We start from the raw sequence: 22,053 nt of genomic DNA, 5'->3' as shown, positions 1-22,053 counted from the left end.
AGTACCTATGTGTATGGAATTTCTCCTCTGCATATGTGTGCACACTCAAAAGCACCGAGTTAGCTGTTTAGTGGTTATATTTTAAGGCCATGCGCATGTCAGTATATGATTGTATGGTAGGTATATACCTTATATATGCCTACTAAATGATATTAATACCCAGTCGCCATGCGCGAGTTTCAATTGTAATATAACAAGCTAGTATATGCATACATACCTATATACGTACTTAAGTATATAAGTTAAGGAAAGTATATATTAGTAACGGTAGTTAAAATCCATCCATCCTCCAATCCATTCGTTCATTCAAAGGTGGATCCGTTCATATTCGATTTCGATTTGTGCCGCACTTCTATATGCCATTGACAAGTAACACCTCACCTCACCTCACCTCACCTCACCTCACCTCACTTCACCTCACCTCAACCCAACCTCACCTCACCTCACCTCACCTCACCATCTCATCGATCTTGCCATCTGCCTACCACCACCATCACCACCATCACCACCTTCGCCTTCACCTCCTCCTCGCCTGCCTCCTCCGGGCTCGAATACTTGCAATACATTCCCCAGGTGGGAGCACAACTATCACCATCGTCACCGTCGTTGTTGTTGTTGTTGTCGTCTTCTTCTTCTCCAGCTGTTCGCCTCACTGCACTAGATCCCGAGGTGATACCGTTGCTGTCCCCAATTTTCGGTGGATCCATACGTTATCTATCCCGCAACAGACAGCCGCCAGCCACTCTGAACCTCCTCTCTCGTTCTCCCTCCTCCTCCTCCTCCTCCTCCTCATCATCATCATCATCATCGTCATCACCAAACCCCTCCTCTTCTTTTTCTCCTTCTCCTCCTCTCATCTTTCTCCTTGCTATCAATCTAAAAGCATCATCATTGCAATTTGCCCTCATAATCAACCTGATAACGAATATCTCTTTCAAGCTTGTGCTTAGGCTTTTCGCCTTCATATAGCTTCAGACATCAACCTCGGTTCCACTGACCAAAACACTCCCTTAACCTCGAGACTTGACTGCGTCGCACGAGTTTTCCTCACCCAATAATACATCCTTCTTCCTGTCTATTGTAACCTCGCAGTTGGTTATCTCTTCCTCTCCCTTTTTTTCCCTTGCTACACATATTTTACTTCTCTTTTACTTAGGTAAGAAGCTTCTTAGTCCCTACAAAAGCAATAAGCAGAAAAACACCTACCTGGCCCTTGTCCGTCAGCTATACCTAACCTGTATATGCTACAAACCTACTACATAGTAGCCTGTTGAGGCCTTGATATTTTATCCTGGTTGATTTTATTCATTTCATTCTTCCTTCCCCTCCTTTACCTCTGCAAAAATATATCTCGACCTGATCTCGAATCCTTTTTTCCTATCTCGAATTCTCAATTGAAGCACCCCTCAACTCGATCAATTTAAGCTAACCAATCCCGAACGATTAGGTATTTTCTCTTGCACATTTCTCTCCACAATACCCTACAACTATATCCAACCTTATCACACCCCTTCTTCTTCTTTTCTTCCAACTTGTATTAGCCAGAATACCTGACTGAGGACACTATATCTAGGATGGTGTCTACACGCCGCTCGAAGGGATCGCCCCCTGCCCTACTAGCACAAGATTCCGATCTATATGGTGGTGTCTTGTCGCAACAGTCTGACATCTTCCCCAGCGCATTATCGCAATCTTACGCCGATTCACAACCGCTCTTCCAGTCACAATCTTCTCCTCGAAACAGAAAGCGACGTAGATCTCCTCGTCAAAATGGATCCCAATCACCAACTTCAGGTGCCGATAGCCCCAAATCGGACTCTTCAGCGCGTGAGAAGATGAGGAAAACAAGGATAGAAGAATCTGGTGAGTAAAATCAATACTTGTAAATAAGAGTTTATGCCTCTGTAATACATGCGTATTGCATCCATATTTGCATGCTCCGAGCTATGCTTTACGTAGAACTGCCTTTTCTAGAGGGATGCTAATTAAAATTGCTCAGAACACATCCCGAAATCCAGCCAGGAAAACACAGACGAGATGGTAGATGTGCAGGCCGGCGAGGTTTCTCCTGGGGGCAACCGCCGCAAGAGGCCGCATGACGAAATCGCATCTACCGTTAAAGATGCCAAAACCCCAGCTTCTGAAGCTGAAAACCGTTCGCCGAGTCGGGCTGCCAATGGGGAGCCTTTGGGAAAGAAACTCAGGGAGACTCCTTCGCCTCCCCGAGATGTTGACAACACCTGTATGTTCGCACCCATCCCAGAAGATGCACAAGCTGCTGCTACTAGCAAATGCTCTGCATCCCTGCCCGAGGAACCGAAGAATGTTTTTTTGCTTTCTATCACGCCAGAGGAAACAAATAAGGAATCATCATCTGATGCACCAACCCACCCTCTTACCCCCGATAGCGGTAGCCATTCCAACAATGATTGCCGCGATGGGCCCTTATTTCTCAAACCAAGAGATCCAAAAACCTCCATGGCCAATCACCATGTTGCCAATCACCATGTTGAAGCTCTGCAAGACCCAAACAGTAAATTCCATGACGGATCAAAGTTGACAAAGGAGCATATAGCCGCGGAAAATGATGTTGCGAAGAATGGTGATTTGAAGCCGGCGGCCCAGAAGGAGGAACTAAAGGTATTATGCGAATTGAATCCGAAATATGGGTACATAGCATGAACTCTCTGCTAACAATTCGTATAGATTCAACCGGGTAGCGGTTTCTCGAATACTTCCGCCGTATCGCCTTTTGGGTCGCTCGGTACTAAGGCCCCAGAGAACTCCTCCACGGATGCGCATAGTGGTCCCCAATCTGGATTTGCTACATCCAAGTTTAGCGCATTTGCTAGTTCGACTTCGGCTTTCGGCGTAAACCCGTCTCCTCTAGGTACGATAGTACCCCAACCCCTCAATCTATCGTCTTGGAAACTAACGAGGCTGCGTGAAGCTGGTTCTTCTCCATTTGCAGGGCCGCCCACGGGCCCAGACAATGTATTCAGCAAAATGTCATCCGCTTCCACCCAGTCTGCGTTCCCAGGCCCTCCTCCTAGCGGCGCCAATGTTTTCGCAAAAATGTCTGGCAATATCGGGGGGTCTGGCTTCGGTAGCTCTGGCTTCGGTAGTTCCGGTTTTGGTGCGGCAATGTCTCCATTCTCTTCCAGCGGAAGTATTTTTGGCAATCCACTATCCGCGAAACCTCTCCCAAAAGCCCAGCCTCTAGAAGGGATCAAGGGCCTTGATAAGCCTGAAGTGGAAGACCAAGATTCAGAGAATGAGGACACTGATGGGGAAGATACTACTGAGCTAGCCGCAAGTGGTGAAGGCGAAAGTTCAAAGAATCCCCAATTTACCTCGAAGGTCGCCATTAAGAGTGGGGAAGAGGACTACGACATGGTTTTCCAAGCACGAGCAAAGCTATTTGAACTTGGTGGTGGTGCGTGGAAAGAACGCGGTATTGGAAATATCAGAGTGCTGGTCCCTAAACCCGAGGAAGAGTTCGAAGAACCAGAGGCAAGTTATAAAAATTTCGGCGTAAAATCAGCTATTTTTACTCAATCTAACTATCTGATAGGCTTCGAAGAGACCAACGGTTGGTCGAATAGTCATGCGACAGGAAGGTGTTGGACGATTGATCCTCAACACTAGCATGTTCAGGAACATGCTTCCCGATGGGAGGACCCCAGCGGAGAACACAATCAGACTCTTGGCCGTAAATACTGTCCCCCTAGTCGAAGCACAGGATGAACCCGAAAACAAGAAAGACCCCGACGACACTCAGCCTAGAGACACTGAAGAAGAAGGAGAAGAAGAAGAAGAAGAAAACGGCATCGCTGACAAAAAGGACGAACCACAACATTCCCCTGATGCGAAGCCCGTCCTAAAGACCTACCTCTTAAGAGTATGTTAACAGTTCCCTCAATTACGATGTCCTATACTAACACTTCCGTAGTTCAAAGGTGGTGACCTTGCAAAAACTTTCAAGGAACATGTTTCCGAAAACCTGCCTGAATAGGTTTGAGCTTGAAACTTATAGGGAGGGACTGATGTTCCTAGAATACATTCATGCCCTTTTGGATTTACTTATGGGTTACCACTGGCGTCTCCGTTCGTTTATTGTTTAAAACTTTACGATTTCCCCTTCTTATACTTCTCTATCGCCCCTTCTATCGAATTACTGCCTAGCATAGAGGGCGACTGCTGTCTCTATCCCTGATTCATGTGCCTTCTTAGCGTGCTGGCTTTTATAGAATTACGCCTATAATATATTCACCAATTAATGTCGCTACATTTTTGATGTTATAGCCATGCGGTTGTTTTATACTTTCTATTCCGTATTTTGCCAACGAAAATGATTAACTAAGGAACAAAAGTGATTTGTTATCTAACCTAAATGCTATACTACTCACGGAAGAAGCCCCCTTCTTCTAAGTCGCTGTTATTACCCGAATCCAGGACCACCGTGGTCTCCCGTTCCTGATCTCGGCCTGTATCTTCAGTTTCCCGAGCAGCTGCAGGTTCGCTAGTTCCCGACCCGTAGCTCTCTTCGATCCTTTCAACAATACGAAGGCCGATAAGAAATCTTTTCCAGAGCGCAAGACAAATCTGCTGGCGCTTTTCACCATCCTTCAATCTTTTCTGTTCATCGTCTTGTCTACAAGCCTCGGTCAAAATGTCTGCATTCTCTTCCGAACACAATACTCCCTCAGTCCGAGGTACCGCTCTCTTATTTTTGAAGTCAAATCCAGTGACGGCTTCTGCAAACTCAATCCCAAGTTTCTTACTCAACCGTACTGCGTTCCCCCAAGGCACGTGAACGGCACCTACGGGGACCATACTCGGAACGAAGCAATCAATATTTCCATAGGCATTTTTGGGGATTACCCCATCAATGATAGGCGGCGGACGATAAATCTCTGTTTGATAGAAACCGTAGAGACCAACTAACCCAGCTCTAGTATCGCCTTCACGTTTCGCATCCTCGATTTCGCGCTTTCGATTGGTCGTGACAGCCCGACTGGGCACTATTTTGAGTGGATGTTCGTTTTTCTTGATGACTCTACCCTCCCTATACCAGTTTTCGGCTGGCTTGCCGACAATTATAGACTGCCTGGAATATACTTTCTCCTCCTTGATCGCGCTTGCTTTGCCAGTAGCCAACGTATGTACTGGTAGCTCTCCTGGCAAGATACAATCCTCTCGTTTCAAGTGCCGTTCAAGCACATACTTGAGATGGTTTTTATATGCAGCGATGCTCTTGGGGAAATCCCCTTTAAATGGATTCAACAATTCCGTAGAGGCCTTGGGTAATAAGTCCTGGTCCTCTTTGAGGCTTCTTGCCGTCTTAGCCAGACCGCAAGGTTGGAAACACTTCAGAATTCTCTCCGAGAAAAGGTCGAATTCTTCCATCATTAGGAGATCTCCCTGATTGCTAAGCACTTCCCTCCCAAATATGGGCATCCGGAAACCTTTGGTTTTCCCGGGGAACACCATCCCACTCAAATAACGTATTGTGACATCTCGAGCCGACTTGTCAGCGCTATAAGCAATGACGTATGAAATTTGCTGTTTGGATTTTGAAGCTATTCGTCCTTTAGGCTCGAGCCTGGACATATCATCTTTGCTTAGGATTAAACCGGTAACAAGCGGGTCAATCGCTATCCACTGTTCTGTTATTGGGGAATAAACCTCGGACCAAAATGTTGGAAACTTGAGATCTTTATCGTATGCCTTTGCATTACCCATGCTCCTTTGCCTAGAAGACGACTGTTTCTGTTTTGAAAGGTTATTATCAGAATTGGAACCATAATCCGAACTTTCTCCACTTGATTCGACGCTTGACGCGCTTTCCCTTGAACGCCCTGTACTATCGTCCTCGCGCATCTCACTTTTCGAAAAACCATACCCAAGCGGACAAATACTGAATACGAGTCTTGATTCGAATCCAAGAGCCCGGAGGAGTGCTGTAAAAAGTTGAGCTCCAGTGTCCCGAGATCCGCGAAGATCTTTGGCCCTTTGTCGAAAATCATCGAGTCCTTGAATTCTTTCAGTCTGGTTTTCTTTATCTGCAGATATTGCCCCCGTAATGTTTTCGGAGTAGCCTCTTTTACGTAACCCTGGGGCATCAATATGAAACTTTCTTTTCCATAAACGCATAAGAAGTCCCAATATTTCTACTAGTTTAGTATCAAAGCTGCACGGCGGCAGAGAAGGTCTTTCTAGCGGCTCTAACCGCGGAAGATCTGCCGTCTTAGGCTTCTCCTTCCCCTTCCCCCTCCCCCTCCCCCTCCCCTTTCTCCCACTCTTTTTTGTGGTATATTTAGGAGAATCGGGAGGTAGCTTCCCAGGATTAACAAAGTCGAGGTACACTTCGACACTTTTTTTCGCCCCGGTACCTTCCATGCATTTCAGAATTATCTCCCAGAGCTCTTTATCATTAAGCCAAACATTGCGTCTATGCCCATGATACATTAGACAGATAACATGTACAATGTGTGTATAGAGGCGCTCTCGACGCTCCCGGGAAGAAACACCTTTCTTTTTCCTAGAAAAGCTTTGTTAGAATATTGGAGACGAAGAGACCTTAAGAAATATGGGAATATCTCACATCGGCAAAGAGGAACTATTACTTATATCGAGTGTTAGTGTTAAGTCTCCATCTCCAAGGTTCTCGCTCGGTTTTATAGGGGCGGGTTTCCTGTCGACGGATTTTGTTTCATCTAGGAGAATTTCCCAAACCTCGTCGTCGTCGTCGTCGTCGTCGTCGTCATCATCGTCGCTCTCATTCTGCTGTTCTTGTTCTTGTTCTTGCTTTTGTCCTCGCCCTCGATCCCCACTGTAAGAACCGCTCTCATCTTTCAGTTTCGTTTGTGGGTTCTTAGAATCCGAAGAACTATCATCCGATAGGCTTGAATCAGTGTCACTATCTGTATCCTCGTCACTCCCATCGTCGGAAACATGTTTTCCAACTGCTCTGCGAAACCCTCTTTCTATTCTCCGCCGTTTTTTGACATGCTCGTTATCTGAAGGGGGTGGTTGTGGCGTATCCGAAGCTAGGGGTTCGCCAACCCTCTTCTGACGTTTTGGAGGCATCCTGAGATTAGCGATATGGTCAACCAAATAAACGATTCATAAAATTTTGAATTAAAGCAAGAGCCGAAATTTATTGAAGATGTTCAGAAGGTCTAAGTGCATGTTTATTCAAAGTAATATATATATTCGTTGACATCATGTCGAATGTTGCCTATCTCACGTTCACCAAGAACGTTTTTGGATTACGTAATCAACCCTCAATCACATCCTCTAATTTGGTGACGTGGTTAAACCATGGCTGGTCCGCTACATACATATAGGCTGAGATACATTCAAAAGTATTCCTATCCTCTGGTATCATAAAATCAGCGGAAATTGGAAATCGATGTTTCTAAAGGTACTGGTGCATGTTCCCATGCAAGCCAGTCAGAACGAGTAGTCCTATGAGCACAGCGTCAGCGGGCGTGAGCATAAAGTGGGTGTAAACGCCCAAGTAAGTAGGCAGGTAGCAATGAGGAGATACTTACGGTAGAAGGCCCATTGCGTTCACCTTCCATATCCCAATAACAATAGTCAATATTTGTAACCCGATGTATGCCAACTTGACCGTCAGCAACCGGCCGTGTGTCGCTTCCCCGTCAAATTTGGAGAAAGTATTCCCGACACTTGAAAGGGCCCTGAGAGGATTCATGAACAGCATTGCCGTCATCATGATGGAAAAGATCTGGAGCGTATTTCCGGACATGTACATCATGATCATGTTCATGGGTAGAGACTTTGCCGGGGCGAGTGCCACCTCCCAGGCCTTCTTGATTTTCAAATCATCGGTTTCAGCTTGGGTCGGTGGTGTTATTTGCTTTTGTGATTTCTGTAATCATTGAGATGGGAATGTCAGCGATGGCTCGAGATAGACCGTCGAGATTGCCGTGCTACCTTTGACGAGCCACTGGTGGAATAGCCAGGAGGGTCCGCGACATTTGAAGGGGCCTTTGGTCGGCTGCTGGGAGAAGTCTTGAGGTCAATAACCCAGGCTGGCTGTGAGAGGGCCATCGTGAGTCAATATGCTTTCGGTTGGTGGTCTTGTCTGTCGGTCGTTTGCTGAAGATACTTTAGGTAGTTTGTGCAGCTGTAAACGGCTGTGGTGAGGATTTTGGTGATGTGGGGATGACCGCCGTTAATTACAGGCTGCTGCCGAATCAGTGCGCGTTATTGGCTGGGCCCCTTGTTCACCTCCCAATCATATCATGAAGACCTCAACCCGACCAAGCCTCTACCCAAATCACTCGAACAATCTCTCAGCAAGAATATAAAACGCCCTGCATACGCGCTCGTTTCCCGTTCTTTTTGGCCTCCCAGGATGACTGCGACCAACACCGCAGCTTGATCCCGACTGAAGCTTGCTCTTACGGCTGGCCTGCGTCCTCTGCAACTGGAAACCATACAGCCCCTGGACCAGGAAGGATATAGCGACAACTGCAAGTGCGTGCTGTCATCAGCTGCGCAGGAAGGCGTAATCTCAAACTAAAACTCCCAAAATGAGTGGCGGAGGAGATGCAAAGTTCTTTGCTAGGGTATATGGCCATCACATAGTTACTTCAAATTTCGGCCTCTCTTGTGTCTCTGCTAACTGGAAAATAGGGCAAAGTTGCTGAACTTCGGATTGAGCTCAATTCCGACAAGAAAGACAAAAACCATGTTCGAAAGAAGATCGCCCTCAAGAAAATCGTGGCCAACATGACCATGTCGAATAATGATATGGCTGGTCTGTTCCCGGATGTTGTACAATGCATGCAGATACCGCAGCTCGAGATCAAGAAGATGTACGGTACACAGGCATCTACAGACTCCCCACTTATAATTACGGCTCATGATTTCGGCTTCTAACACCGTGTCCCTATAATAATTCAGGTGTTTCCTCTTTCTCGTCAACTATGGACGAATGAAACCAGAGCTTGCACTCCAAGGCCTACCGATCCTTCTCTCCGATATTGAGGATAGCAATCCCCTAGTAAGGGCCTTGGCGCTTCGTACTCTTTCATACATACACGTTCGTCAGTTCGTCGAAGCTACTGTTGGACCGTTACGGATTCGGCTTAGAGATCCAGACCCATACGTCCGTAAAACCGCCGCTTTCTGTGTCGCAAAACTCTACGATCACGATAGGGACTTGGTCGAAGGAAGTGATCTTATTGACAAACTTAATGGGTTACTCCAAGACGACAATCCAACCGTGGTTACAAGCGCATTGGCTGCTCTGTTAGATATCTGGGAAAGAGATGGTGGGAGCGGTGGCATCAAATTGGTTATCGATAAAGCAAATGCCGGAAAGTTCATCCAGATTTTGCCAGATTGCTCTGAGTAAGGCCCATAAGCATCCAATGGACCATATGCCTTTTATTAACATCTTTTAGATGGGGTCAAACATACATCTTAGAGGCTCTGATGTCTTATGTACCACAGGAAACCTCAGAAGCCTCTATAATGGCGGAGCGCATATGCCCTCGCTTGCAGCATTCCAACAGTGCTGTTGTTTTGACTTGCATCAGAGTCATATTATACTTAATGAACTACATTGCATCTCCTCAGGAGATATCAGCATTATGTAGGAAGCTTTCGCCACCGCTAGTCACACTACTTGCCAAGGGCCCGGAGGTGCAATATCTTGCTTTAAGAAATGCTCTTCTAATCTTGCAGCGACGTCCAGAGGTACTAAGGAACGATATCAGGGTGTTTTTTTGCAAATACAATGACCCGATATATGTTAAGGTGACAAAGCTCGAATTGATATTCATGCTGGCAAACGAGGAAAACATCCGGGAAGTATTAACAGAACTAAGAGAGTAAGGGACCATCTTCATTCCTACCGCACATCTGGTAGCTTGACCGCGCTAACTTTTTTCCCTTCTCCCCCCCTGACTAGATATGCCACAGAAATTGATGTTCACTTTGTCCGGAAATCCGTTCGCGCTATTGGGAAACTTGCCATAAAAATTGAGCCAGCAGCTCGTGAATGTATAAGGACATTATTAGAGCTCGTTTCGACCAAAGTTTCCTATATAGTGCAAGAGGCTACAGTTGTAATCCGGAATATCTTTCGGAAATACCCTAACCAATACGAATCTATCATTTCGACGTTATGCGAAAATTTGGATTCGCTGGATGAACCGGAAGCAAAAGCCGCGATGATCTGGGTTATCGGACAGTACGCCGACAGAATCGAGAATAGCGATGTTTTATTAGACGACTTCTTATATGGCTGGGCGGACGAACCGGTCGAGGTTCAGTTAGCCCTGCTTACGGCTACGGTAAAATTATTTATACAACGACCAACCAAGGGCCAGGACCTCGTCCCAAAGGTCTTAAAATGGGCCACGGAGGATACCGATAACCCAGATCTCCGGGATAGAGGCTACATGTATTGGCGGCTGTTATCAGCGGATCCTGCGGCGGCAAGGGCCGTGGTAATGGGGGAGAAGCCACCAATTTCTGCCGAAACCGAGAAGCTTGATCCAGCAACTTTGGAAGAAATGTGCTTGAATGTAGGTACGCTCGCAACGGTTTATCTCAAGCCCGTGAACCAAGTGTTCCGAGTCGCTCGCCCCAGGAAACTTGAGGACTCGCCAGCTCTCCAGAAGCACTTGCTGCCTACTGTTCAAGCAATGGCCGAGATGCAAGCGATGATATCTAGGCAAGTCGCATCGCCTCAACCGAAGGCAGAAACTGCTCACGAAAGCGATGTCGCAGCAGCAGTTGATTCTGCAGACGATTACTTCGCCTCGGTTCCGCCAGGAAACATGGGCATCGGAGGCGGCGTAGTTAATAGCAATCCGTTTTCTGGGGTAATGCAGAGTCCATCGGATCTCATTGAAAACAACTATGGTAGGTGAACTCTCAGAGATAGGTCGTTATAATATTTAGCAGCTAATTTCCGTTTCTAGGACAAGTCAATCGCCCGCAAACCAACTTTGCTCAGAATAATCAGGGCGACCTGATTCTCTTGTAGTTCAAGGACTTAAACGCCTTTGCTGTTCTTTTTTTGTCTCTTTTTCGGTTCAATGCTGAGCACTCAGCCATGCTACATAGCGAATTTATTGTAAGATATGTATCGGTGTAATCTTATCAGGTCCTTGGGGACCTGTTTTAGCCCAACCAAATCTAGATTAGCCTCTCTACTGGAAGAGAGTTGTTTCTGTTCCTCGAATTTTCATGGTGTTTCTACCACCCCATAGCCAACAGGTGGTTCTTATTGTGGTTCTTTTAATACAGTTGAGGCTGTGTATGGGCGACGAAGGAAAAAATATATTATGAACACTGAAATAAGAAAGAAGAAACATGCCCATGAAGAACCTGATGAACACCCATTGCCTCAAATCATGGATCGTGAAGGGTAGGAAATGTGGGAATAAAAATTCGAATTCGGCGTAATATAGGGACAGCGGAAACCCAAGGAAACAAAAGAAACAAACAAGCAATCTAGTGATTGCGTGGGCCCCTGTTGCCTCTGAATGGCCTGTTATCCTGCTGTTGCTGGGTGACACTGATGACGTTGATTCGGGAGTTGTCATCGTACTAAGGGAGGAAGATGCATTAGTTATTGCTATTTGAAGAAGCCCCCAGCTCAAGTGTTCCGACTTACGCCCAAGGTCTTCAACAGATCCTTAGTATCAGCATCAACATCCAACTGGCCATTGTCGGTCTGGCTGAAGTCGAGTGCCGAAACCTCTGGAACGTATTGATCCTTCCTTTCACGTTCCTCTTCCTGCAGCTTGAAGGAGATACCACGGACAGGCCCTCTCTGGATACGCTTCATCAGATGTGTGGTGAAGCCGGCAATCTAAAAGTCCCCACATCACCCGGTTAGCACCTGGTTCTCTGTCTCTTAAATTCCCCGTCATATCTATCAACCATCGCCACCACTCCAGTATCTCAAGGAAAACTTCAATCCCAAATAATCCAGTCGGAGGTATCGAACCTTGTTTCGTAATCTCTTAGAAGCAATGATTGCGATTTCATCGCAAATTCTCTTGTTGGTCTCGAAGTCGAGGGTGAGTTTTGGATAGTATCGCTCAATGATGACCTTGGCGGACTTCTTGACGGTTTTCGTACGGACACGACCCATGATTGCGGTATTGTTGGATTAGGGGAGAGGTAGGTGTAGGTGTCGGTATCGGTGGTTGCAATGGTGGTGATAATATGAAGATGCAGATAGACTAAAAGAGACTTGAAGATTGGTCGGTTAGCGTCTTTGGTGGTGGTTGAGAAAAAAATGAGTTTGACATTGAAAATTGCCGTTTCCAGCGCCATAGGGTTCTTTGCCCTCTTGATTATGTAATCATTCCGAGACGACACCTCAACACATCCAAACTCGCCGCCTGAAGGATTTGCATTGACCTGACATTACCGCCTGCTGGTGACCATGATGCAGGACGCATGACGGTGAGGATACTGCAGGACCAGCATCGTTTGCCAATTGCCTTTTCTTATATCTTTCGCAAAAAAACGTTCTCTTGACGGGTAAGTTCATTCTTGTCGAAATCGACTATTTCCCTCGAAATCTCTACATCCGCCCATATGCCCTGTATACTGCTGTATATGCATATGCATCCGCGCCTTTTATGATGATATCTACAAAGAATTTAATGATAGGAAGAGGATGAGAGGCTATTATATTAGTCCCTTTGATATCACCGATCTCATAATATTCTGACTGGCTTGTGAATCTATCACATCTCTCTTGTACCGTGATCATGACTGCCAAAAACGTTAATTGTAACCTCAACTAATTATAAACAAACTCTTTGGCCGAATAGGAACGAATCCTCAGCGGATCTAGACTTTACAAAAAAACTCACCGATCATCAACCAAGAAGTGACACATAGATGCTCAAAATGGCACAACAGAAGGCCGCCCTTAGTTTCGATCTCATAGCAAAATGCTCGGTACGACTTTTTTTTTAGATCGAATTGTAATAATATTGTTAACGTGGTTATCAGGTATCCAGAGCCCGGGCGTCCACCATGACCCTGCCGCATGGACCTGTTGAGCTGCCAATGTTTATGCCCGTAGCAACACAGGCTAGTCTAAAGGGCCTCACTCCCGAACAGCTAGAATCTCTCGGGTGTCGTCTATGTCTAAATAATACCTACCACTTGTATGTTCCCCGTTTCAATCAAAGTCTTAAAATATATGATGTCCTAAGTAGTCGTATCATAATTTCGTAGGGGCCTCAAGCCAGGACAGGCTACTCTCGATGCCGTCGGTGGGGCTCATCGCCTACAATCCTGGAATCACAATATTTTGACAGGTATGGGCAAATATAGATACCTCATGATAACCTATTGCCGAGGCACTGACCCATTGACACACAATGCCAGATAGCGGTGGGTTGGTCAATTTTCTATCGCCATAAAGAACCAAAATAGTTATCTGGTACTGATGGAATCGTGGCAGATTCCAAATGGTATCGCTGTTGAAACTGGCCAAAATAACCGAGGAAGGAGTAAGATTCTTAAGCCCACACGATGGCAGTCCCATGTAAGGCTCAGAAAACCGTCTTTGGCGGGCAGTTTTGTCATTATACTGATATCTCCCTAGGCTTCTCACTCCGGAGCACTCGATGTCGCTACAGAACAGCATCGGGTCGGATATCATGATGCAGTTGGATGATGTAATTGCAACAACGTCCCCCGACAAGGAGCGAATAGTAGAAGCAATGCACAGATCTGTGAGGTGGCTAGACAGATGTATCGAGGCACACAAGTATCCAGAAAAACAGAACCTCTTTTGTATCATACAAGGTGGTCTTGACCTTGAGCTGCGAAGAGAATGCGTAAAGGAGATGGTCAAAAGGGACACTCCTGGTATTGCTATCGGTGGTCTAAGTGGCGGAGAAGAAAAGGCCAAGTACTGCGCTGTGTAAGTGATTCCAACTTGATATATCTTATGTGGAACTGAAATACTAACCCCGAGCATCCAGCGTGAGAACATGTACAGAAATGCTGCCTGATATGAAACCCAGATATGTAATGGGAGTGGTATGCATGTATACCATGCTAATTGGCCGTCGAATCGCCTTAACTGACAATTATATAGGGTTACCCGGAAGACTTGGTCGTTTCGGTTGCTTTGGGCGCCGATATGTTTGATTGCGTATGGCCGACCAGAACCGCTCGCTTTGGAAATGCAGTTACCTCGAGGGGTACCTTGAATTTGAGGCACGCTTCATATGCGGCAGACTTTTCACCTGTCGACGAAGATTGTGATTGCCCGTGCTGCCGTTCAAAAGAAAATGGAGGACTAGGTGTGACCAAGGCATATATACACCACCTGACAGGCAAGGAAACAGCGGGAGCCCATATGTAAGCCCTCCTATCTTTGAACCCGTTTCCAGTCGGGAATACTATGGTACTAACAGCATCGTTAGCCTCACAATGCATAATGTCTACTATCTACTAGACTTGATGCGAAATGCGCGTCAGGCCATCATTGCAGATGCTTATCCAAGTTTCGTCAAGGAGTTTTTTGGCAAGATTTACAAATATGATACAGCGGAGTATCCGATCTGGGCAGTAGATGCATTAAAGACGGTGGGGATTGATCTCACAGAGGCATGATATCAATAACAATAGAAATATAGAGAGACGTAGAGAGCCATAATTCGATACATATCCTATGAATACCTAGGTAGATTATTAACCCGGGCATTAGCTCTAGGCCAAATTTAAAACCTTTGGCACGGGATTGTTTCCAATATTAATGTTCGTATATGTACCTACTGATATATATATAACTGAAAGTTTGACGTCGACAACAAGTCGAAAGCAAATATACTACGCTCGTATGGTTAGCCAAATCCGGAACTTCCAGGGGTTCTTAGCTCGCGGGGTATGATCCTGCCCCACGTCAACGGCGGGGTTTTCGGGAATTGAACTCGTGTTAGCTTAGAAGGCACCTATTCGACGGGCTATAAAACATCGGTAGATTCTTAGTTTTTTTCGGATTCTTTCGATTTGTTTTCTCAAACCTCCTACAATTCATCGGTTAACTTCACCACCCCCGACAAAACCCCAAATTACATTTTTAAATCCTTCAAACTGACGGCCCTCAGACAATTCTCGAGAGCCTCGCTCCAGCTGTCTCGAAGATTTCATACATCAAGCAGAGCAATGGGTGTTACTAAGGTCACTACCACGGAAGGAACTGGCGCACAGCCACAACCAGGCCAGACAGTCATCATGCATTACACTGGAAAACTCACAGATGGAACCAAGTAAATTGCCCTTCGTAAGATCAGCCGTGTTTCATATCCGGGCTAATAAGATGCTTCCCCCAAGGTTCGACTCTTCTGTTGACCGTGGCTCTCCATTCGAGACCGCTATTGGAGTTGGCCGAGTCATCAAAGGTATGAATTATATCGCATTCGTATTTCCTCCCCCCCCCGTTTCTGATTATTGATGTTGATTGTCAATTAAATATCCATAGGTTGGGATGAGGCCGTTCCTACCATGAGGGTTGGAGAGAAAGCAACCTTGACCATCACTCCCGATTACGGGTACGGTGCTCGGTAGGTTATCTGCTATCTTTCAAAACAAGCGCCGAATAGTTTATGGTTTAACATATCTATATTATATATATAGTGGTGCTGGCAGGGTTATCCCACCAAACGCGACTTTGATCTTGTAAGTCCAACCAGAGCAGAGTTCTATCTCTCCGCGATGCTAATATATCCCCTCACAGCGATGTCGAGCTTTTGGGAATCAAATAGATACGTTTCCTTACTTCATGTGTCCAACATATATTGTATGTAAATCTTGGGAAAACAAGGAAAATAAAATGCTCAATGGGAGAATTCAATGGTCTCCTCGGAATCAACATTGCGGCCTCTGGATGTATGTAACCACGAATCTTAACTCGGTGAGGACGAGGTTGTTTCCCCCACGTGGAAGTTATATTAGATATTCAACGTAATTTCAAGAGATCTTTCATTGCAAGGGAAAATATCCTTTTCATTCCAACTATCTTACAACTCTCCCCTCCATTGCCTCCTTTCCTTTGAACACCATCCTCAGGCTCCACAGGCTCCAGTTTTTTTTATATTCCCGCTTGCTCAACAAAATCACACAAAAGTATCTGCCTGAGACCGATAGTTTTGCACTGCACAGGCTGTCGCTCATACTGACTTCCACGGTATCACCGAAAGGAGCTGAAGAGACATTAATAAATAAGGACAATGCAAGAAGACAACAAAGAAAATGTATTAATAAGGAACAACGGGCTCCGAAGCTGACGCTACTCGACGAAATGTATAAGGGTATGAAGTACATTGCCAGGAGAAAGAAATGAAAAAAAGTGAGAGAGAGAACTGAAAAAAAAGAAAAAAGTGAGGGAAAAAAAAAAAAAAAAAAAAAGGAGAATAAATAGAAACAGAGAAGATTAAAAAGGATCACAAAGGAAATACAGAACAAAATCGGTGTCACTCGCTACCGGGAACAAGTAGATTGAGAAAACCAGATTCTATGGATTAGGAAAGAACTTCGCCGGGTCGTCATAACGGAGAGATTAAGGTTGAACAAACGCTGGTTTGGCTAGTGACGTTGCGGTCGTGAAATACAATCATTTCAGTCCCAGCCCAACGAATTTTCCGACATCATTGGGGCTGAAATCTGACCTCGCGCGCTGGTCTTGCTGCCCTTGCTGCCGCGCTTGTCGCTTCCGACGGGAGTGGTGGGGGTGGTTCTGCCATTGTTGAAGAAGTGAGTGCTCATCATCGGCGATAGGGCCCCGGAGGATCGCATATCTGACATCGGTGGTGGTTCAATTCCACCGCCTGCAAGAGACTGGGATCGGCGATGGCTCAAACGATTTCGTCGATATCGTTTAGCAAGGAAATACATGGCGACACCGTAAAGAGCAGCTGCGCCGACCGAAGCAATACCGATTGTTACCGTCTTCGGTGTGGTTTTATCTTGAACGCTACTCTTGGCACTGTATGGGTCTGCACCGTCGACCTGATCTGTGCCCGCGGTGCTGGTGGCTTGGCTGCCATCCACGATGTTGTCACCATCCTTGACCCAGGATGGATCGTTCGAACCACCGCCTCCCGAGCCGCCGGTATTGCTTGGTGGCAAAAGCGCAATATCCTGACCTGGAAACAACGGGATCGAGGGATCAATAGTGTTCATAAATGCTTTGATCGTCGGGTTCCTGTTGTTGTAGAGTTTAGATAGCGGGACATGCATATCAACCCTAAGTTTATCCACAAGAATAAGCGGGATGTAAAGCAACCCAAGGGTTACAATATAATCAACCCCATCAGGCTGGAGAGGCTGAAGGGTATGCATGCGGATCTGATCCCTTGAAACGCCGAGTCCATCAGCAAGACCCTTCGGAAGAAAGTCGCAGATCTGGGCGGCAGATTGGAGAGAACCAGAGACAAACGCGTAATTGTACTCGCGGGTAAATCCGATCTGAATGAGAGTTGAATTGTCGGGTTCCTCTGGAACACCTCCGGGTGGTGTGATCGCTTCGGGCACGCCACTAGGAAGACTAGTCGGAGTAGCGACAATGGAGCTCTCATCAGATGCAGTTGGAGTGCCTTGAGTCACAAGGCTGGTTCCAAACCATAGAGACGAGGTATCGAGGTCGGGTGGGGGAAGCTGGGTTTCGGACGTCACGGTAGGCGGGGTTTCAGTCACAGAGATCGATGACACAACGGAAGATGGGTCAATACTCGTGACAGTTGGTTCTAGGCTTTGGGAAGTTTCTATAACCCCGGACGTTACTGAAGTTTCTGACGGGATCACAGTTGAGTTTCCAGGAGCGCTTGTCGGAACAGGTACATCGGTAGTGGAAGGAACCCCGTCAGTGGTCGTGATATCTGAGGAAGGGAGATCCGTCGAAGAAGTAGTTTGTGGGAGGTCTGTGATCACGGTTGTCGGGTCGCTGGTTGAATTTGTTGGGACATCAGTGGAAGGGATCACACTAGTATCTGTGGGAGGGGGTGTCGTCTGTACTGGCGGTTCCGTCGTAGGAGTACTAGTGTCCACTGTGGTTGTGTCAACTGGAGGCTCGCTGGTCGGTTCACTGGTCGGTTCACTGGTTGGTTCACTGGTTGGTTCACTGGTCGGTTCGCTGGTTGGTACACCGGTGGGTTCAGTTGTCGGTTCAGTTGTCGGCTCATCTGTGGGATCAGATGTTGAATCGTCAGTGGTAGTCGGGATATCTGTTATGACGCTAGTGACATCTGGGACACTGGTTGGGACCACATCTGTCGCATTTGGAGGCAGAGTGGTAGGAAGATCAATAGATGAGGTGACATCGGAAACGATTCCAGATAGGATACTAGAAAGGATATCATCCAAGCCAGTCTTGGTAGATGAGGGCGCCTCAGTGGTTGACTCCGGAGCAGTAGTGGTAGTTGGCTCGGCGGTCGTGGTAGTCTCCCGAGTACTAGAGGTTTGTTCCGAACTTATTTCTGACGTTTCTCTAGTACCAGCAGATGTAGCGGATGGATCCACCTCACTGGTAGTTCTCTGCTGGGTGCTAGAAGATGTTGTGGTTGGATCCGGCCTCAAGAGCGTTGAAAGAATATCCGATAGAGTCTCAATAATAGGAATTTGGGAGCGAGTCGACGAAGAAGAAACAACAGACGTTGTCGTATCAGCCTCCGAGGAGGTTTCCGAGGTAGTCTCAACGGGAATTGGGGGCTGGACAGTAAGACTGGGCGTGTTAAGACCAGTGGTAACGCCAGAAGTGGCTGTTCCGCTTGGAATCGAGGTTGGCAAAGTAAGATCTGTGCTCGGTGTCGTCTCGGATTCGGGTTCGGCTGAGGAAGACGCAGAGGAGGAGGAGGAGGGAACGGAGGCAGAGGCAGAGGAAGAAAGCGACGACGATGACGACAACGACGAGGAAGATCCATTGTCTTGTTGCGATGTTGTGGGTGGCCTGCTTGTCGATGTTTCTCTACTGGTGGTGGTAGTCTCTACGGAGGAAGTAACAGCGGGTTCAGAGCTTGTCGTGGAGACAGTATCTCCTCCGCCAAGGACATCCGACTCAATCGATGAAAGAATATCATCAAGGTTGATGGTTGAGGATTTGGAAGTTGTCGTTGGTGGCGGTGACGTGGTAGACAACGTCGTGGAGGTAGTTGTCTCGGATTCAATAGGAATAATTGTATCATTGAGGACAGGAAGCTGGCGCTTCAACTTCAATTTCTCAACATCGCCCAGGTTTGGATGGCCTCCTGCAGCGCGTGCGTGGGGGTGGGGATGGGGGCGAGCATGAGCGAAGGCAAGAGTGGGTGCCAGAATGGGGAAGAGGCAGACTAGGAACGTGGTACTGGGTGGCTTCATCTTGATTTAGGAGAGGCTGTAGGAAGAATAGCTAGGTCAGCATGCCCCTGTCGTGATGACATGCTCGAATAGGCAAAGGAATTTGACCGATTGAGCCAGGAACAGGAAGATGAACAGGAACTTACTCGTTTTGAATCTTTGGAATAGGTTAGGACATGAAACTCAGGATTGGTCGGGTACAAAGATTAATGAGTAGAATCAAGATAGTTCCGATATCAACTGCAGGAGAAACCGGTTAGAGATATGGCCCCCCCCCCTTACGAGCGACCTTGGAGAATGACGGTTTTACATACCAGAACCTTGGTTATCAGAAGAATGAGAGTATCTAAGGTATGGTATTCAAACTGGACCGACCGGGTGTTAGCGACATGAACGACTTCGATTACGATTGCGATTGCGATTGCCAGACAAGGAGGGGTGGTGATGGTTATGTGGGAGGTAAGATGGAGATGAGTGGGCAGTGTTGAAAGAGATCTAGAAGAAGTACAGTACCGACTTTTGACTTGGATGGGATTTCAAATGAGTGGACGGTGAAGGACAACAGTCTTCACCAGAATGAAATAAAATAAAATAAAGCTGATTGATTGCCAATAAAATAGACAAATGAATGAATGACGATGAATATAAAGTTAGAATCTAGGGATTCTATAAAAGAGCGACGATGGATATGTTCATAGACAGTGAGAAAACGGGAGGGGGTCCGTTGGATCGAATTGGAGCAGGGAGGATGGATTTCCCAGCCGAGATCTATTTCGAGGGGGGGTCAAAAAGTCAAGTAAGCTTCAGTTCATTCATTGATTTATTTATTCATTCAGTCAGTCATATCAATTGGCAGAGCGGTTGGACCATCCGGCGGTATTGTAGATGCATGATATCACGGATATCGGGTGCGAGGTGACATCAAACCCAGAGAACGGAACCGGCGCCGTGGTGGTCGATGTTCATGTTGATGTTGGTATAGTTATAGTTATAGAATATCGATATCCAGTTTGATATTGATATTGATATTGATATTGGTATTGGTATTGGTATTGGTATTGATACTAGTTGGTGTCGATGATGTTGATTTTGATGTCGATGATGAATGATATGATGTTGGTATAGAAATATCGGAATGGGTATTCGATGTCTCCTTCTCTTCTTTTCCTTCTTTTCTCTCCCTCCTACTTTCCTTGATATATCATCTTATACACAGAACCGAGTCAGGTATGTATCAAGACTAGTATATGTATACACTTATTGTTCCTTCCATCCCTTTTAACTAACCGATATTGTTCCCAGGAAAAACTGTGTGTTGTTGGAAGTCGAATCGTCAAAGCGGTCGTCGTAATCGCCCATGGTCTTAAGAATGTCGAAGCCAAAAGAAAGTGATAACGATCCGGTATACCAAAGGAGGTCGAACATACGCAAGGGGGGCACAAGCTGCTTTGAACAAGAAGGGACTTCGGCTTACCTTACAATAAAGAACTGACCAACACCGATTACCTACGGTCTATGGAAGAAGATCGCGATATCAGAGTAAGGAGGGAAATGGCGGGTACATAAGGAGGCGAGGCGAGAAGAGAGAGAGAAGGAGAGAGAGAGAGAGAGGGAGGAATGTATGCAGGTAAGTACTCCGTACTATCGAAAAGAACCCTTTTCCCACCTTTTTTTTTTTCTTTTTTCTTTTTTCCAAAATGAATAGTACGACTAATGTTATTAACAAAGCAAATGTCCCAGAAATGGATATCAAAGAGAGGACACTAAGCTTCTGTTGTTAGAGTGAGCAAGCCAGCATGGGAAGACTTGCCAGGAACAGGACCGAGACCAAGGGGAACCACACTAAATTGCCATCCTTCTGGGAGCGCAATTTTAATTAATCGAAGGAAGGGTGGGTGACTTTTCCACCACCGGGAAATTACAGACACGGGCTGTGTGCTTTACATAGTATGTAAGTACTTACTTACTGACTGACAGAATACTACTGTGCTATGTATGTATGTATGTATGCACGATGCACTGTGTATGCATGCATGCTGAGGGTGCAAAAAAAGGGGGCGCTGCAGCCTCGAATTCGCCAAACTGCCCCTGCACATCTCTCGTCAGTTTACTACTACGACATTGCATCCGTCTGTCTGTCTGTCTGTCTGTCTTTGTCTGTCTGTCTGGACAGAACGAACCGTCTTCCGTAGTATGCTGGTAATATATTAATAGCCTCTCCCCCCCTTTATTATTATTATTATTATTATTATTATTATTATTATTATTATTATAACTTTTGCTTCATGAGCAGACGGAGCATAATTAATTGAAGACTAAATCTATCAAGCCAAATAAACATGTACATACATACAATACATCCTCCTTTGGAAACGGTCTCGTCATGCAGGAACAACCCGAATGAATTCCATATTTTATTTGTATTTTATTTTTACCTCCCATTTTATTTTTATTTTTATTTTTATTTTTATTTTTATTTTTATTTTTGCTTCACATTCGAGACAGCCTTTCTCCAAAAAGAAGTGGGCTGTGGAAGCCGCCTCCGCTCGGCCGCCGTACCCCTGCAGGCCGTTTGAGGCATGGATACCCCAGCCAAACTTGGATCCAAATTGATGAGACGCTTGTTTCTCAAATTTTCCCTCACCTCACACACACCACTCCCTCTCTCTCTCTCTCTCTCTCTCTCTCTTC

At 46.1% G+C, this 22,053-nt stretch overlaps 10 protein-coding genes across 10 annotated transcripts; 4 read left to right on the top strand and 6 right to left on the bottom strand.

The window, feature by feature from the left end:
- Positions 1 to 461: 461 nt before the first annotated feature.
- Positions 462 to 857, bottom strand: AOL_s00079g42 (uncharacterized protein; the record flags this gene model as incomplete). The annotated part of the gene is made up of 2 exons (XM_011123917.1): positions 462 to 681; positions 751 to 857. 2 exons carry the CDS (start codon positions 855 to 857, stop codon positions 462 to 464), a joined length of 327 nt encoding a protein of 108 aa, XP_011122219.1.
- A 717-nt stretch (positions 858 to 1,574) lies between these two features.
- Positions 1,575 to 4,015, top strand: AOL_s00079g41 (uncharacterized protein; the record flags this gene model as incomplete). The annotated part of the gene is made up of 6 exons (XM_011123916.1): positions 1,575 to 1,863; positions 2,000 to 2,640; positions 2,707 to 2,890; positions 2,951 to 3,534; positions 3,575 to 3,901; positions 3,953 to 4,015. 6 exons carry the CDS (start codon positions 1,575 to 1,577, stop codon positions 4,013 to 4,015), a joined length of 2,088 nt encoding a protein of 695 aa, XP_011122218.1.
- A 386-nt stretch (positions 4,016 to 4,401) lies between these two features.
- Positions 4,402 to 6,471, bottom strand: AOL_s00079g40 (uncharacterized protein; the record flags this gene model as incomplete). Its single annotated transcript, XM_011123915.1, has 1 exon — positions 4,402 to 6,471. One exon carries the CDS (start codon positions 6,469 to 6,471, stop codon positions 4,402 to 4,404), a length of 2,070 nt encoding a protein of 689 aa, XP_011122217.1.
- A 132-nt stretch (positions 6,472 to 6,603) lies between these two features.
- Positions 6,604 to 7,092, bottom strand: AOL_s00079g39 (uncharacterized protein; the record flags this gene model as incomplete). The annotated part of the gene is made up of 1 exon (XM_011123914.1): positions 6,604 to 7,092. The coding sequence occupies one exon, from the start codon at positions 7,090 to 7,092 to the stop codon at positions 6,604 to 6,606; it is 489 nt and encodes a 162-aa protein (XP_011122216.1).
- Positions 7,093 to 7,397: 305 nt separating this feature from the next.
- Positions 7,398 to 8,082, bottom strand: AOL_s00079g38 (uncharacterized protein; the record flags this gene model as incomplete). The annotated part of the gene is made up of 3 exons (XM_011123913.1): positions 7,398 to 7,473; positions 7,560 to 7,900; positions 7,966 to 8,082. The coding sequence occupies 3 exons, from the start codon at positions 8,080 to 8,082 to the stop codon at positions 7,398 to 7,400; spliced, it is 534 nt and encodes a 177-aa protein (XP_011122215.1).
- Positions 8,083 to 8,567: 485 nt separating this feature from the next.
- Positions 8,568 to 11,035, top strand: AOL_s00079g37 (uncharacterized protein; the record flags this gene model as incomplete). The annotated part of the gene is made up of 6 exons (XM_011123912.1): positions 8,568 to 8,603; positions 8,671 to 8,852; positions 8,941 to 9,390; positions 9,444 to 9,872; positions 9,953 to 10,911; positions 10,971 to 11,035. The coding sequence occupies 6 exons, from the start codon at positions 8,568 to 8,570 to the stop codon at positions 11,033 to 11,035; spliced, it is 2,121 nt and encodes a 706-aa protein (XP_011122214.1).
- Positions 11,036 to 11,505: 470 nt separating this feature from the next.
- AOL_s00079g36 (uncharacterized protein) lies at positions 11,506 to 12,151 on the bottom strand (the record flags this gene model as incomplete). Its single annotated transcript, XM_011123911.1, has 3 exons — positions 11,506 to 11,601; positions 11,669 to 11,866; positions 12,005 to 12,151. 3 exons carry the CDS (start codon positions 12,149 to 12,151, stop codon positions 11,506 to 11,508), a joined length of 441 nt encoding a protein of 146 aa, XP_011122213.1.
- Positions 12,152 to 12,921: 770 nt separating this feature from the next.
- On the top strand, positions 12,922 to 14,646 carry AOL_s00079g35 (uncharacterized protein; the record flags this gene model as incomplete). The annotated part of the gene is made up of 9 exons (XM_011123910.1): positions 12,922 to 12,972; positions 13,027 to 13,184; positions 13,255 to 13,337; positions 13,408 to 13,417; positions 13,484 to 13,567; positions 13,628 to 13,948; positions 14,010 to 14,067; positions 14,126 to 14,391; positions 14,457 to 14,646. The coding sequence occupies 9 exons, from the start codon at positions 12,922 to 12,924 to the stop codon at positions 14,644 to 14,646; spliced, it is 1,221 nt and encodes a 406-aa protein (XP_011122212.1).
- A 552-nt stretch (positions 14,647 to 15,198) lies between these two features.
- Positions 15,199 to 15,797, top strand: AOL_s00079g34 (uncharacterized protein; the record flags this gene model as incomplete). The annotated part of the gene is made up of 5 exons (XM_011123909.1): positions 15,199 to 15,302; positions 15,367 to 15,434; positions 15,515 to 15,596; positions 15,670 to 15,711; positions 15,770 to 15,797. 5 exons carry the CDS (start codon positions 15,199 to 15,201, stop codon positions 15,795 to 15,797), a joined length of 324 nt encoding a protein of 107 aa, XP_011122211.1.
- An 853-nt stretch (positions 15,798 to 16,650) lies between these two features.
- Positions 16,651 to 19,383, bottom strand: AOL_s00079g33 (uncharacterized protein; the record flags this gene model as incomplete). Its single annotated transcript, XM_011123908.1, has 1 exon — positions 16,651 to 19,383. The coding sequence occupies one exon, from the start codon at positions 19,381 to 19,383 to the stop codon at positions 16,651 to 16,653; it is 2,733 nt and encodes a 910-aa protein (XP_011122210.1).
- Between the last annotated feature and the right edge of the window lie 2,670 nt (positions 19,384 to 22,053).

This window comes from Orbilia oligospora, assembly GCF_000225545.1.
Source record: "Orbilia oligospora ATCC 24927 unplaced genomic scaffold scaffold00079, whole genome shotgun sequence".
Classification (NCBI taxonomy): Eukaryota; Fungi; Ascomycota; class Orbiliomycetes; order Orbiliales; family Orbiliaceae; genus Orbilia; species Orbilia oligospora.
Note: the sequence above shows the minus strand (reverse complement) of the source record. Positions and strands in the feature narration are given on the sequence as shown.